At 46.7% G+C, this 13960-nt stretch overlaps 1 protein-coding gene across 2 annotated transcripts in view; it reads right to left on the bottom strand.

Annotated features, from left to right (window-relative positions):
* GALNT17 (polypeptide N-acetylgalactosaminyltransferase 17) overlaps positions 1-13960 on the bottom strand; it is a 531829-nt gene that overhangs the window by 42274 nt on the left and 475595 nt on the right. For both annotated transcript variants that reach the window (XM_074390325.1, XM_003934099.4), the window contains one exon: positions 1515-1700. In XM_074390325.1, the coding sequence (XP_074246426.1) occupies positions 1515-1700 (186 nt within the window). The remainder of the gene's footprint in view (positions 1-1514; positions 1701-13960) is intronic.

Raw genomic sequence — 13960 nt, 5'->3', positions numbered from 1 at the left:
GTGGGAGGAGGGCGAGGATAAAAGACAATAAACAGGGCGCAGTGTACACTGCTCGGGGGGTGGGGGCACCAGGGTCTCACACATCTCCACTAAAGAACTTACGCGCGTAACCAAATGCCACCTGTACCCCAATAACTCATGGAAAAATAAAATGTAAAAAAATTTTGTGCTGCTGTCATAAAAAAAAAAATATTTGCACATAACCTAGGCATAAAGTCTTGTGCATATATATGTGTGTATATATACATATATACGTGTGTATATATACACATATATACACATATATATACATATATACATGTATATATACACACACAGGATGTTTTATACACACACACACACACACCCCCCCCCACCCAGGACATTATGCTTAGGTTATGTGCAAATACTATGTGTACATATATATATATATATATATATATATACACACACACACACACACACACACACGCACACACACACACAGCATTATGCTTAGGTTATGTGCAAATACTGTGTATATACAATATTTGCACATAATATATATATGGTATTTGCACATAAATACTACAGGATTTTAGGTTATGTGCAAATACTATATGTGTGTGTATATATACACACAAACATGCACACACACACGAAGTTATGCTTAGGTTATGTGAAAATACTATGTGTGTGTATATATATACATGCACACACAGGACGTTATGCTTAGGTTATATGCAAATACTATGTGTATATACACGCACACACACACACACAGGATGTTATGCTTAGGTTATGTGCAAATACTATGTGTATAGACACACACACACACAGAGGACGTTATGCTTAGGTCATGTGCAAATACTACACCATTTTGTATCAGAGACTTGAGCTTCCGTGAGCTTTGCTGTCCACAGGGAGTCCTGGAATGAGTCCCCTGTGGATACCATGGGATGAATGGTACAGAGATGAGTGGATTTGGTCAGTGTCTCCTAACTCATAAATGATAGCACTGGGATTCCAACCATGCTAGTGTGCAACTACTGCACAAAACTCCCCCGGGGCTGCAGTGACATGGGAATTTCCGAGGGCATATTCTGAGCAGAACGCGGAGGAGAGCTGGCGAGCCAGGGGATGTGGCACACGGTAAAGGCATCTGACAGGGGGCAGCTGGAGCTCCAGGGGACAGAGACAGAGAATGTCACAGAGGACGAAGGGTCTGCTGCCAAACATCTGGGCAAGAACTTTCTGGACACAGCATATGATCAGGAACAGGGCAGCCAGATTAACATAGCAAAGACCGGGATTAACACGCTAAGACTCTTGTAATCTCTGTAAGTGGATTGAGAGAGATTCCCCTTGTGCTAGCCCTGGTGTCAGGCAGGAGTTCTAAAGCTGAGACATCTGCGAACCCCTTTGAAATGCATTCATAATTTTTCTAAGCATGAGCATTTTCTGGGGAGGACCCATTGGTCAATTAAAGAAACAGTGGCCAGTCAAACAGTAGGGATCACCGTTCTGGGGTGGTGGGGAAAGGCCGGAGTCCCTACCTCCAGCGGCAGGTTCCACGCTATGTACACATGAGACTTGTAATCGTCCATCCAGACCTCAGCAACGCGCAGAGCGTTCCTCTTTGTGTAGAAGCCGATGTTGCTATTATACGGTTTCTTCTTCCTCTCGATGTGGGCCACCCGTGAACAAGGAAGGACCTCCATGCTGCCCCCACAGAGCCATACCTAGAGGAACAAAGATTTCGTCAGCCTGAAAAAGAAATTCCCAGAGGCCATGCCCCCCACTCCCCACAACACGGAGCCCAAAAGCAATGGTTCAGCTGACTCTGCATAAATGTGAAATACATTTTAATATACAAACCCAATGAGAGGCCATGCATGGCGCCTCACGCCTGTAATCTCAGCACTTTGGGAGGCCGAGGTGAGCAGATCATTTGAGATCAGGAGTTTGAGACCAGCCTGGCTAAGATGGTGAAACCCCATCTCTACTAAAGATACAAAAATTAGCCAGGCACGATGGTGCACACCTATAATCCCAGCTACTTGGAAGGCTGAGGCAGAAGAATCACTTGAACCCGGGGGGTGGAGGTTTCAGTGAGCTGAGATTGTGCCACTGCACTCCAGCCTGGGTGACAGAGTGAGACTCTGTCTCAAATAAATAAACAAAAATACACACATACATACATATAGACATACATACATAAAGCCAATGAGAGCTCAAGGCTGGTTTGTTACTGCAGCGTGGTCTAACCCAACCTGGCCAAAACATGCAAAAAAGGAGGCTTGGGAGAATTCTTATAGAAACAACAACTCAGGATATAAAATCCAGCTCTAGGTAACAGAAGCCTGTAAACGGAAGCTCCCCATGCCAACACATGAGTTTTCTTAAGTTCTCAACAATGCACAGATGTCTTAGGTTCTCAGTCATGCACCCATGAAGGTGGCCTTCCCCACCTGGCTGAAGCTGTGCCCGACAATGTAGAATGGAAAATTCACACTCAGAAGCAGATCCTCTATATTTGTATCAGCACAAGGTGTGTATAACAATCTAGTTTGGCGGTGTGTTGTGTTTTGTTTTGAGACACGGTCTTGCTCTGTCATCCAGACTGGAGTGCAGTGGTGCGATCACAGTTCATTGTAGCTTTGAACCCCTGGCTCCAAGTGATCCTCCTGCCTCAGCCTTCCGAGTAGCTGGGACTACAGGTATGTGCCTCCATGCCCAGTTAATTTTTAATTTTTTTTTTTTTTTTTGCAAAGATGAAGTCTTGCTATGTTGCCCAAACAGGCTGCTCTCACACTCCTGGCCTCTAGCGATTCTTCCACCTCGGCCTCCCAAAGTGTTGGTATCACAGGCATGAGCCATTATGCCCAGCCTAGTTCTGCACTGTTAATATGCTCTACTTTGGAGTCCTATGGCACAGATGCCAGGCCTTCTGGAAGCATCCACTCTGATGCCATCATAAGCAGCTGTCGCTTGCTACTGCTGAGCTATTCAGATGGAAAGCTGCAATGATGGCTGCCTTTGAGGCAAAAGCTCAAGGACGTGGGACTTACCATTCCTCTGCCTGGGCATGGCAGGCACCTAGGCTGTAAGGCCCTGCTCCAAAAAGAAAGCTGGACCATCCAACTTCTTTTGGTCCAGGTAAGAAAATAAAAACAGCCATACTGTGAAAAACAAAAATTAAATTTATATAAATGAAGTTCCTAGTACCAGTGGAAAAAGAGAAAAATGACAGAAAACTTCAGGGGCCTGCGAGGCTGCTCTGCTGTGAAGATACTGTATACTCTGCATAATTGACAGTTTTTTGCAGGCGAGCTGACTCAGGTGGGCTCGTTCCAAGCTGGGTTCCTTTAAGCCATTCTACCTTTAGTTTCCCAGTAACCTTCACAGCAAGGACAGTGAGACACTCTTGAGTGTTTGCATACCCATCTTGACTTTTGTTGACTGAATTTGGGGGCAAAATCTGTTTGTGTGTGTATGATGTTCTGTTTCTATTTCCCAACTTTGGCTCTACCATAGGGAAATGATACACACAGAAAATGCTCCCATAAGCAAGAATATTCACTTTGCTTACTTCTTGCAGGAGGAATTGTGGGCTAAGTGGTTAGTAGAGAATAGGTATTCCAGACTTCTTTGATCTGAGACTGGACAGCTAGGTGCCATTGCATTTAGGTTAGACCCAGCTGCTGGCCATGGAAGGAAGTGAAGGAGGCCAAATGTTGGCAAAGGGCCTGGGAATAGGGACATGAAATCTGTGTCTTAGTAAAACAAGGTGAGTGAATTTCAAGGGATGGACAATATATAAAAAATCAGGGTTTCACAATGATGTTGCAAGACTCAGGGAATGAATGAAAAGGTGTACCATGTTCATGGACTGGAAGAATTCACATTGTCAACATGGCAATACTTCCCAAATTGATGTAAAAATTCAATACAATCCTTATAAACATCCAAGCTGGATTCCTTGCAGAAATTACCAAGCAAATCCTAAAATTCATAAGGAAAAACAAGGGACCCCAAATAGCTAAAACAACCTTGAAAAGAACAAACTGGGAGGACTTCACTCCCCAATTTCAAATTTTAATACAAAGCCACTACAGTCAAGATGGTGTGGTACTAGCATAAGGACAGACATACAGATCAACGGAATAGAACTGAGAGTCCAGAAATAAACTCTTACATTTATGGTCAACTAACTTTCAACAAGGGTGTCAAGACAATTCAGTGGGATAAGGAATAATATCTTCAATAAATTGTGCTGGGACAACACGCAAAAGAATAGACAGGGCTCCTACCTCACACCATATAAAAAATTAACTCAGAATTCATTAATGACCTAAATATAAGAGTTAAAACTATAAAACTCTTAGAAAAAAAACATACGAGTAAAAATTCATGTCCTTAAATTAAGCAAATGTCCAACAATTGATGAACACCTAAACAAAATGCAATATATTCATATGGTGGAATATTGTTCGGGAAAAAAATGAAATATTGATACATGCTACAACATGAATGAATCTGGAAAGCATGCTAAGCAAAATCAGGAAGTCACAAAGGACTATATATTGTATGATTCCATTTATATGAACTGTCTGGTGCAGGACAATCTATGGGGACAGGAAATAAATTGATGGTTGCTTGGGAGGTGGTGGGCGGCAGCTGGAGGAAGGTAGAGTGACTGCTAATGGGTTTGGGGTTTCTTTTCAGGGTGAGAAAAACATTCTAATATTGATTGTGGTGAACTCTGCACAGCTCAAACATACTAAAAAAGCCATCGAGTGGCACGCTTTAAATGGACAAACTGTAATGGCACGTGAATATACCTACAAAGCCATTAAAAATAAATAGATAGAAAGATAAATCAACAGAGATGGGGAAAGTAGATTCGGGGCTGAATCTCAGTTTGGAGAGGCTCAGGAGGATGGATGGAAGCAAAGCAGAGCTCTTCAAGGACTCATCACTTAGCAGGGGTGACAGACACAGGCGCCTAAGAGACCTTAGCAAAAGCCTGAAACCCAGTCATGAGAACAGAGGTGCCAAGTGGGAACAGAGCCCACAAGCCAGACTGACTTGGCACCACGTCCTCCTAAGACATCTGGACCAAGTTCAGGACGGCTTTCACGACTGGTGTCCTTTCATCCTTCCCGTGCCCCACTCCTGCCTGGGACACTCCTCTCCCATCAGCCTCGTTAACTCCTAGTCAAACTCTGGCCTTCAGCTCCTGCACTACTTATTCGAGGAAGCCCCAGATAAAAGATTTCCCTACGACATGCTAGCATGTGCTTACCACAGTTGTCATTTTATGGGCCTGCCAGCATGTGAGTGGGAAAGAAGAATGACTTTCTCCCTTCTGTACTAGGTTGTTAGCTCCGTAAGGACAGACCTGTGTCATCCCACGTCCCCACTGCCCAGCACTGTGCCTGAAACATAAGTAAGCACCCAAAGAGTTCTGAGTTCTTAATGAATGAATGTGTGCAGGAGTGAATTTAGGAATGTTTTCTAGACCACGGAAGACAGACAGTTGCAGATCAGATCTGAACGACTTCTAGGTATGAACGGAGAGGGACTGGAGGGGGTAAGTCCAGGGAGTAAGCAGGGAAAACATCTGGAGAGGGGGGTCTCTGAGGTGGGAAAGAGAAACAAAATAAAGAAAGGAAAAGGAAGTAGGCTGGAAGGTGGAGTATGCGAGGCAGAGAAAGTTGACGCTTACAGAACTCAGCAGCAGCTAGATCTGACTCTTCCCACAAACCCAGAACTGCCCTGGGGCTTCTGAGAATGCTGTTCCCCAGCACCCCTTCTGGTGATGCAAATCCACCCTGCAGCATGTAAATACCGGCCTGGAATCCGTGGGGAGGTGTCCTCCAGCAGGAGCTGAGATACACCCAGGAAAGGTGAAGCATTTCCCTCTCCAGCGGGGGAAGGCCGCTGGCTGCACTTCTCCCAGAACTTAGGCACGGGCATTCTCCCCCGGACCTATTTTCTCCTCTGTAAATGTCAGGCGGCTGTCTCTGAGGTTTCCTTCAGCTCTGGCATCTCAAGAGACCAGGACTATGGTCTCTGCTAACAGAAAATAGCAGCTTGCAGAGGCTGCCTACCCCGGTGTTGACTTTCTTGAGGAATAATCTGGAGACTGCCAGGAATTCCCCAACTAATGAGTTTAGGAATGTTTTCTAGACCACAGAAGACAGACAGTACCGATCAGATCTGAACCACGGCAGGTTATACCAATACGTCGTTTAATTCGTGCAAAACTCCCTTCTAGGTAGCAGAAAGAAGTTTTGGAATCTTTTTCTTTGATTTTTTTTTTTTTTTAAGAGAGCCAGGATCCCACTCTGTCCCCCAGGCTGGAGTACAGAGGCATGACTGTAGCTCATGGTAACCTCAAACTCCTGAGCTTAAGCAGTCTTCCGGCCCCAGCCTCCCTTGTAGCTTGAACCACAGCTGAACACCACCACGTCTAATTTTTAATATTTTGTAGGCTGGGCAAGGTGGCTCACGCCTGTATCCCAGCACTTTGGGAGGCCGAAGCAGGCAGATCACGAGGTCAGAAGTTTGAGACCAGCCCAGCCAACATAGTGAAACCCCGTCTCTACTAAAAATACAAAAAATTAGCTTGGTATGGTGGCAGGTGCCTATAATCCCAGCTACCTGGGAGGCTGAGGCAGGAGAATCACTTGAACCTGGGAGGTGGAGGTTGCAGTGTGCCAGGATTGCACCACTGCACCCCAGTCCAGGTGACAGTGTGAGACTCCGTCTCATACACACACACACACACACACACACACACACACACATATGTAATATATATTATATTTTTACGTATATATTTTGTAGACACAGGGGTCTCACTATGTTGCCCCAGTTGGTCCTGAACTCCTGGTCTCAAGTCATTGTCCTGCCTTGTCCTCCCAGAGTGCTGGGAAACAGGCATAAACCACTGTGCTGGGCTCTTCCTTTGATCCTGTTAGCAGTAGTAGGAGTTGGCTTTCTCTTGGAGACCATTTTCCATGCCCTACAAGACAAGCACCACCACTTCCCAAGAGGTTACGATGAGCAGAGTTAAGATGCTGCAGACCTATAATCGCAGCTACTCTGCAGGCGGAAGTGGGAGGACCATGTGAGCCCAGAAGTTCCAGGCTGCAGTGAGCTGTGACTCCACCACTTCACTGCAACCTGGGAAACGGAGTTAGACTGTGAAGAAAAGAAAAGAAAAGAAGAAAGAAAGAAAGAAAGAAAGAAAGAAAGAAGAAAGAAAGAAAAAAGAAAGAGAAAAGGAAGAAACAAAGAAGAAAGAAAGAAAGAAAAAGAAGGAAGGAAGGAAGGAAGGGAGGGAGGGAGGGAGGGAAGGGAGGGAGGGAGGGAGGGAAGGAAGGAAAGAAAGAAAGGAAAAGAAAAGAAAGAAGAACAGTCCCCTCCCAAACTTCCGAGACTGCCTCTGACGTGCATGTGGGGACCCTGCCTGCAGACAGTGGCCAGCACCCTCCCTCCGATACTCTCTCTCTGCTCCTTTATCCTGCGCTCAGGGTCTGATGAAGCTGTTACGCGTGGCTTTGATGACAGCCATGGATGTCCACTGTCCATCTCAGGGGCCTGCTCTGCAGCCCCGGGCACCCAATAACTAGGCAACTTCCTGCTAACCAAGGCTGAGCCCGCTGAGCGCTAACGTCTTACAGCAAACAGTCCCCAACCTTTTTGGCACTGGGGGCCAGTTTTATGGAAGACAATTTTTCCGTGGACTGGGTGGGGTGGGGATGGTTTTGGGATGATTCATGTGCATTCCACCTCTGATGCTCTTTATTTCTGTTGTCATTGTATCATAACAGATCATGAAATAATTCTACAACTCACCATCACGTAGAATCAGTGGGAGCCCTGAGCTTGTTCTCCTGCAACTAGATGGTCCCATCTGGGGGTGATGGGAGGCAGTGACAGATCATCAGGCGTTAGAGTCTCATCAGGAGCCCACAGCCTCGATCCCGCGCATGAGCAGTTCACGACAGGGCGTGTGCTCCTAGGAGACTCTAATGTGTCAGCCTCGCTCAGGTGTCAATCCCCTCCTGCTGCGTGGCCCAGTTCCCCAGCGCTGGTCTGTGGCCTGGAGGTTGGGAACCGCTGTCTTATAGGACACGGCTGTTTCCTTCACAGGCATGTTTGGCTTTTCTCCCTGTGAGAGTGGAAAGTGCTGGAATTCCAATGGGAGAATTCCAAGGGAGCCGGCAGGTCAGCCAGCCAGAAAGGGATGCAGAAACAAAAACCCTCTCGGCCAGGCGCAGCGGCTCACACCTGTCATCCCAGGGATGCAGAAACGAAAACCCTCTCGGCCAGGCGCAGCGGCTCACGCCTGTCATCCCAGGGATGCAGAAATGAAAACCCTCTCGGCCAGGCGCAGCGGCTCACACCTGTCATCCCAGGGATGCAGAAACGAAAACCCTCTCGGCCAGGCGCAGCGGCTCACACCTGTCATCCCAGGGATGCAGAAACGAAAACCCTCTCGGCCAGGCGCAGCGGCTCACGCCTGTCATCCCAGCACTTCGGGAGGCCGAGGTGGCAGGGATTCGTGACCAGCCTGGCCAACACGGTGAAACCCCATCTCCACTAAAAATACAAAAATTAGCTTGACATGGTGGCGTGTGCCTGTAATCCCAGCTACTCTGGAGGCTGAGGCAGGAGAATCGCTTGAACCCGGGAGATGGAGGTTGCGGTGAGCCAAGATCGCACCACTGCACTCCAGCCTGGACGACAGAATGAGACTCCGTCTCAAAAATAAAATAAAACAAACTAAAACCCTCTCTGTGAAGGCTGAGGTCTATCTTCGGAAACTTTCTTCCTGAAAGTACATACCAATAGATACCTGAAGTTAAAAGAGATTCCACCACTGTCTCTTAAAGTAACAGTGAAACAGCAGGAGACGAACATCACTAAGCCCATTTTGGTTTGAGGGACATTTACCCATGATGACATGCAGGCTAGGTTTACAGCACTGATATAAAATGCAAAGCAGCAATCATAGAGTTCTGAAACTAACTCTGGGATTACAGGCAAAGTAGGTGCACCACTCTGTTTCGCTGAAGATTTACAGGAGCCTTGGGACCCAACCAAGGACGAAGTTCCCAGCCACTCTGGACTCTTGCTGGTCCTCATTCACCTCTTGATCCCAAGCCCTGCACGCAGTTTCCCCACATCCCTGTCCCATAAAACCCTCCAGCCAACCTCAAACACTTGAGATGGTGCTTCCCTGTTTTTTCCCTGAGGTGAGATGGAGCAGGGATCCCTCTTTGGAGCCTGGGGGTTCCCCCAAGCATGGATCTAAAGGAAAATCTTGAGTTCCTTCAAGGGAAATTCTAGGCACCTAGCTAGCCCTAAGAAGTCAATTAGCAACTTGATAAACAAGAAGGTGCGGTGATTCCTCAAGGATCTAGAAATAGAAATTCCATTTGACCCAGCAGTCCCCTTATTGGGTGTATACCCAAAGGATTATAAATCGTTCTATTATAAAGACACATGCACACGTATGTTCATTGCAGCACTGTTTACCAATAGAAAAGACTTGGAACCAAACTAAATGCCCACTGATGACAGACTGGATAAAGAAAAGGTGGCACATATACACCATGGAATACTATGCAGCCATAAAAAGCAATGAGTTCGTGTCCTTTGTAGGGACATGGACGAATCTGGAAACCATCATTCTCAGCAAACTGACACAAGAACAGAAAATCAAATACCACATGTTCTCACTCATAGGCGGGTGTTGAGCAATGAGAACACAGGGACACAGGGAGGGGAGCATCACACACTGGGGTCCGTTGGGGGATAGGGGAGGGACAGTGGGGGGTGGGGAGATTGGGGAGAGATAACATGGGGAGAAATGCCAGATATAGGTGACGGGGGTATGGAGGCAGCAAACCACATTGTCATGTGTGTACCTATGCAACAATCCTGCATGATCTGCACATGTACCCCAGAAATTAAAAAAAAAAAAGGTAATAGTCGCTTAAACAATTGTCAAGGAAGTTAATCATGAGATGTTCCCTATAGAAACTAAAGATAATAGGCTGGGCACAGCAGCTCATGCCTGTAATCACAGCACTTTGGGAGGCCCAGACCGGTGGCTCACTTGAGGTCAGGAGTTCGAGACCAGCCAGGCCAACATTGTGAAACCGTGTCTCTACTAAAAATGCAAAAAATTAGCCAGGTGTGGTGGCACATGCCTGTAGTCCCAGCTACTCGGGAGGCTGAGGCAGGAGAATCGCTTGAACCCAAGAGGTGGAGGTTGCAGTGGGCCGAGACCGTGTCGATGCACTCCAGCCTGGGCAACGAGAGAAACTTTATCTCAAAAAAACCAGTCCTGCTTTTTTAGGTCAAACCAGTGTATAGTTTCCATGTGTTGATTTACGACTTCGCCTGTAACCTCTGCCTCTCTGTCTTTGAAAACCCCTACCTGCAAGCCAGCAGGGAGTTCGGGTCTTAAGCATGAGCTGCCGATTCTCCTTGCTGGGCACCCTGCCACAACCACCTCACTTTCTCTCGCTGCAAATGCAATGTCCGTGTCTGGCTTTGCCAACCCAGATGGGCAGAGCTATGCTGGGCTCTGTAACATAGACAGTGACGTACCACCACCTCTGGAGCGGGTGTCTCCCATGTCTTCCCTCACACTGACAGGAATTCTTCTTCGTTTCAGAAGGAAGTCACACAGGAAGCCATTTAAATCCATTTACATTGTTAAAAGCAACACTGGAGGAACTTTTAAGGCAGAAATTACGTAAATAACACCATCCAGTAATCCAAGTGCAGGGAAATTTTAGCTCTTTGTCTGCTTCAAAACAACACAGGTTTCTGGCAAAGAGAACATTTTAGTTTGTTACTTGTATCCTACCAGTCATTTTCAGGGTTTCTTGGTAACTTCCTTCCCAGAGGAGCAAGCTACCCTTTCTAAAAATCAGGAGAATTATTCTCAGTGTTTCTCTCTGCCACGCTGGGGATGGCGAGCGGACTCTTCCCAGTTTAAACGCACATCCTCTTTCACTAACTTGGACAGTTGCATAATGGCTTTCCTCCTAAAGCCCTTTTATAAAGATTCAATTTCAATCCTCTGCTTTATTTATTACTGCTTCTCGGAAATACGATTTACAAATATGGACCTCAAGACATATCTCAATTTAAGTACCCCGGTGGTAAGAACCTCCAAATATATGGATTCTGCTGCCAGTCAATGCAGTCATTTTTCTTAATACAAGATGAAAAATTAAGACGGAGTGTGGTGTGATGAGCCGATCAGAGGGGTCAAGACGCGCAGACTGAAAGCAGGCTCATCTACAGAGCCCGGAGGTAGGGCTGGGAGGACTCTGTTCTTTTCTTTTGGCTTTTGTTGCTGTGACTAAGCACGGAAAAGAATAATACTGGTTTATTTTCACCATTTTAAAATCCAGCCCAGATGGGGCATGGTGGCTCACACCTATAATCCCAATGCTTTGGGAGGCTGAGCTGGGTGGATTGCTTGAGGCCAGGAGTTCAAGACCAGCCCGTGCAACATAGCAAGATCCCATCTATATGAAAACATTTAAAAATCAGCTGGGAGTAGATACACATGCTTGTAGTCACAGCAACTCAGGCAGCTGAAGGAGGAGGATCACTTGAACCCAGGCGGTGAGGCTGCAGTGAGCTATGACAGTACTACCGCATTCTAGCCTGGGCCACAGAGTGAAACCCTGTCTCTAAAGAAATAAAAATAATAATGAATAGAAAGAAAATAAACTCCACCCCAGCCTTATGCCCCAGCCCGAGAGAGAGCTCGTGATTGTCATAGAGGATCAGGGCTTTGATGTTAGCACATTGGCTAAAAAGTACCCTGGGTCAGGCATGTCCAGGTTGGCTGGCTTTGTCCTGTTCTCCCATCTCCTTTCCTTCTTTTATTTTTATTTTTTGAGGCGGAGTCTTGCTCTGTTGCTCAGGCTGGAGTGCACTGGCACGATCTCGACTCTACAACCTCTGCCTCCTGGGTTCAAGCGATTCTCCTGCCTCAGCCTCCCGAGTAGCCGGGATTACAGGCACGCGCCGCCACGCCGGGCCTCTTTTTTTTCCCCTTTGGCTCCCATCCCTTTCTCTCCTCTCCTGCGTTCTGTCTTTCCTCTCACCCAAGACTTCACATCTTCTTGCTCTCACTCTATTTCTGCTCTCCTGACTCTGACAGTTCAAACACTGGTCCATTCTCTACAACAGCTTCAACTAAGTAAGTATGAAGCATTTGATTGTTCTTGGTATTCCCAGCACCCAGCCTGATGCGTTTAACTTCTAACAATTTACCTTCCTTAGTTACTCAATCCAATGCCATCCACATGTTTACTAAGAGCTCTAAGCAAAATGCTGCCAGGGACATGAAGATAATTCAGACGAGGATCTCACTGTCAGGCTCATAGCCTTTATTCTTTCCTCAGAGCTTAGCATGAGCATGCCAGGAAAGTACTAAAAATGACTTTAGAACCTTTGGCGTAGAAGCTGCCAGAGCGGGGACGGTGAGACGCGACCTATGCATGTCCTCTGTCCTTCTGCGGTCATCTTGCTGCATTCTGCCTGGGATTAAAGGAGTTGGTAGGGCACAGTTACAGATAAGCTATGTTTAACTCTAAAAGAAAAGTGAATTATATTTAATTCTGTGCCTTCGACACCAAAGGGCCAGAGCTTTCAGACTGCATACAGGGATCGGGAGACGACTGCTCTGTCTACAACCCTTAAAGATCATAATTGGGCCAGGCATGGAGGCTCACAGCTGTCATCCCAGCACTTGAGGGGCAGACACGGGACGACCACTTGAGGCCAGGAGTTTGAGACCAGTCTGAGGAACATGATGACACCCCATCTCTGCTAAAATACAAAAATTAGCTGGGTGTGGTGGCACATGCCTGTAGATCCAGCTACTCAGGAGGCTGAAGCAGGAAAATCACTTGAACCCAGGAGGCGGAGGTTGCAGTGAACAGAGATCATGCCACTGGGCTCCAGTGTGGGCGACAGAGTGAGTGAGACTCTCTCTCTAATGAGTAAAGAGCATGATGGATGCCATATGGCCCAGAAGGTCAGTGATCACTCTCTGGCACTCAGATTCACTAACTGTACTCAACTTGGTAAAGGCAAAATAAAAGCCATTCTCAATTATTGCTCCCAGAAGTCTGCAGAAAGGGACAGTGGTATTGGGCTGTCTAGAGTTTGGGACTAGGACATGGGAGAAGCCAGAACTGCTCGAACACATCTGCACACTGGCCACCATCAAATAAGGACTTCCTGGTGTTTATGATGTAGCCAGCCAGGCATGCCTGAGATACCCCTTGGAGAGAATCTTGGCTGGCAACTTCCTGAACTCTTCTCTCTTACTCGGGAGGTGCCAGAAGGAGGCTGACATTGCCTTTACAGGGTTAATGAGAATAACAAGCCAGGCTTTAGGCAGAATTATGGTTAGACATTGATCAGGGCACACAGGTGCACTGTAACTCACTTCTCTGCAGTTGCTAACTATTCGAGGGTCACGTCGCACACTGACCACCTGCTCCCTCATTGTTCCTATAGGTAAAATCTCTAACACTGGACCTTTTAACCCAATCATTGCTTAAGGTGTTTTTTGTTTGTTTGTTTTTTGTTTTGTTCTTTAATACAGAATTCAGCAAAATGGCTAACCAATCTGAAGACCGCCACCAAGGAACTGAATCAGGACAAGTGTGCAGTTTCTTCATCTCCCTGTCCCCAGACTTCATCCTCTTGCTTCTCAACCAAGCAGGAATCCCCACACTTTAGCCAATCACCCATCCCCTTAAAAACCCCTTAAAAACTCCATCCCAAACCTTTTGAGGAGGCAGAGTTGAAGTTTCCTCCCATCTCCTTATTTGGCTGACCAATGATCTTTCTCTGCTGTAACTCCTGCTGTTTGAGTGTATTGGTATGTTATAGCACAACGGGAAATTGAACTCGTGGTCCTATAAAATGGCCCTTGAAA

Source organism: Saimiri boliviensis, chromosome 20 (assembly GCF_048565385.1).
Source record: "Saimiri boliviensis isolate mSaiBol1 chromosome 20, mSaiBol1.pri, whole genome shotgun sequence".
NCBI lineage: Eukaryota > Metazoa > Chordata > Mammalia > Primates > Cebidae > Saimiri > Saimiri boliviensis.
This window is presented reverse-complemented; position numbering and strand designations above follow the sequence as displayed.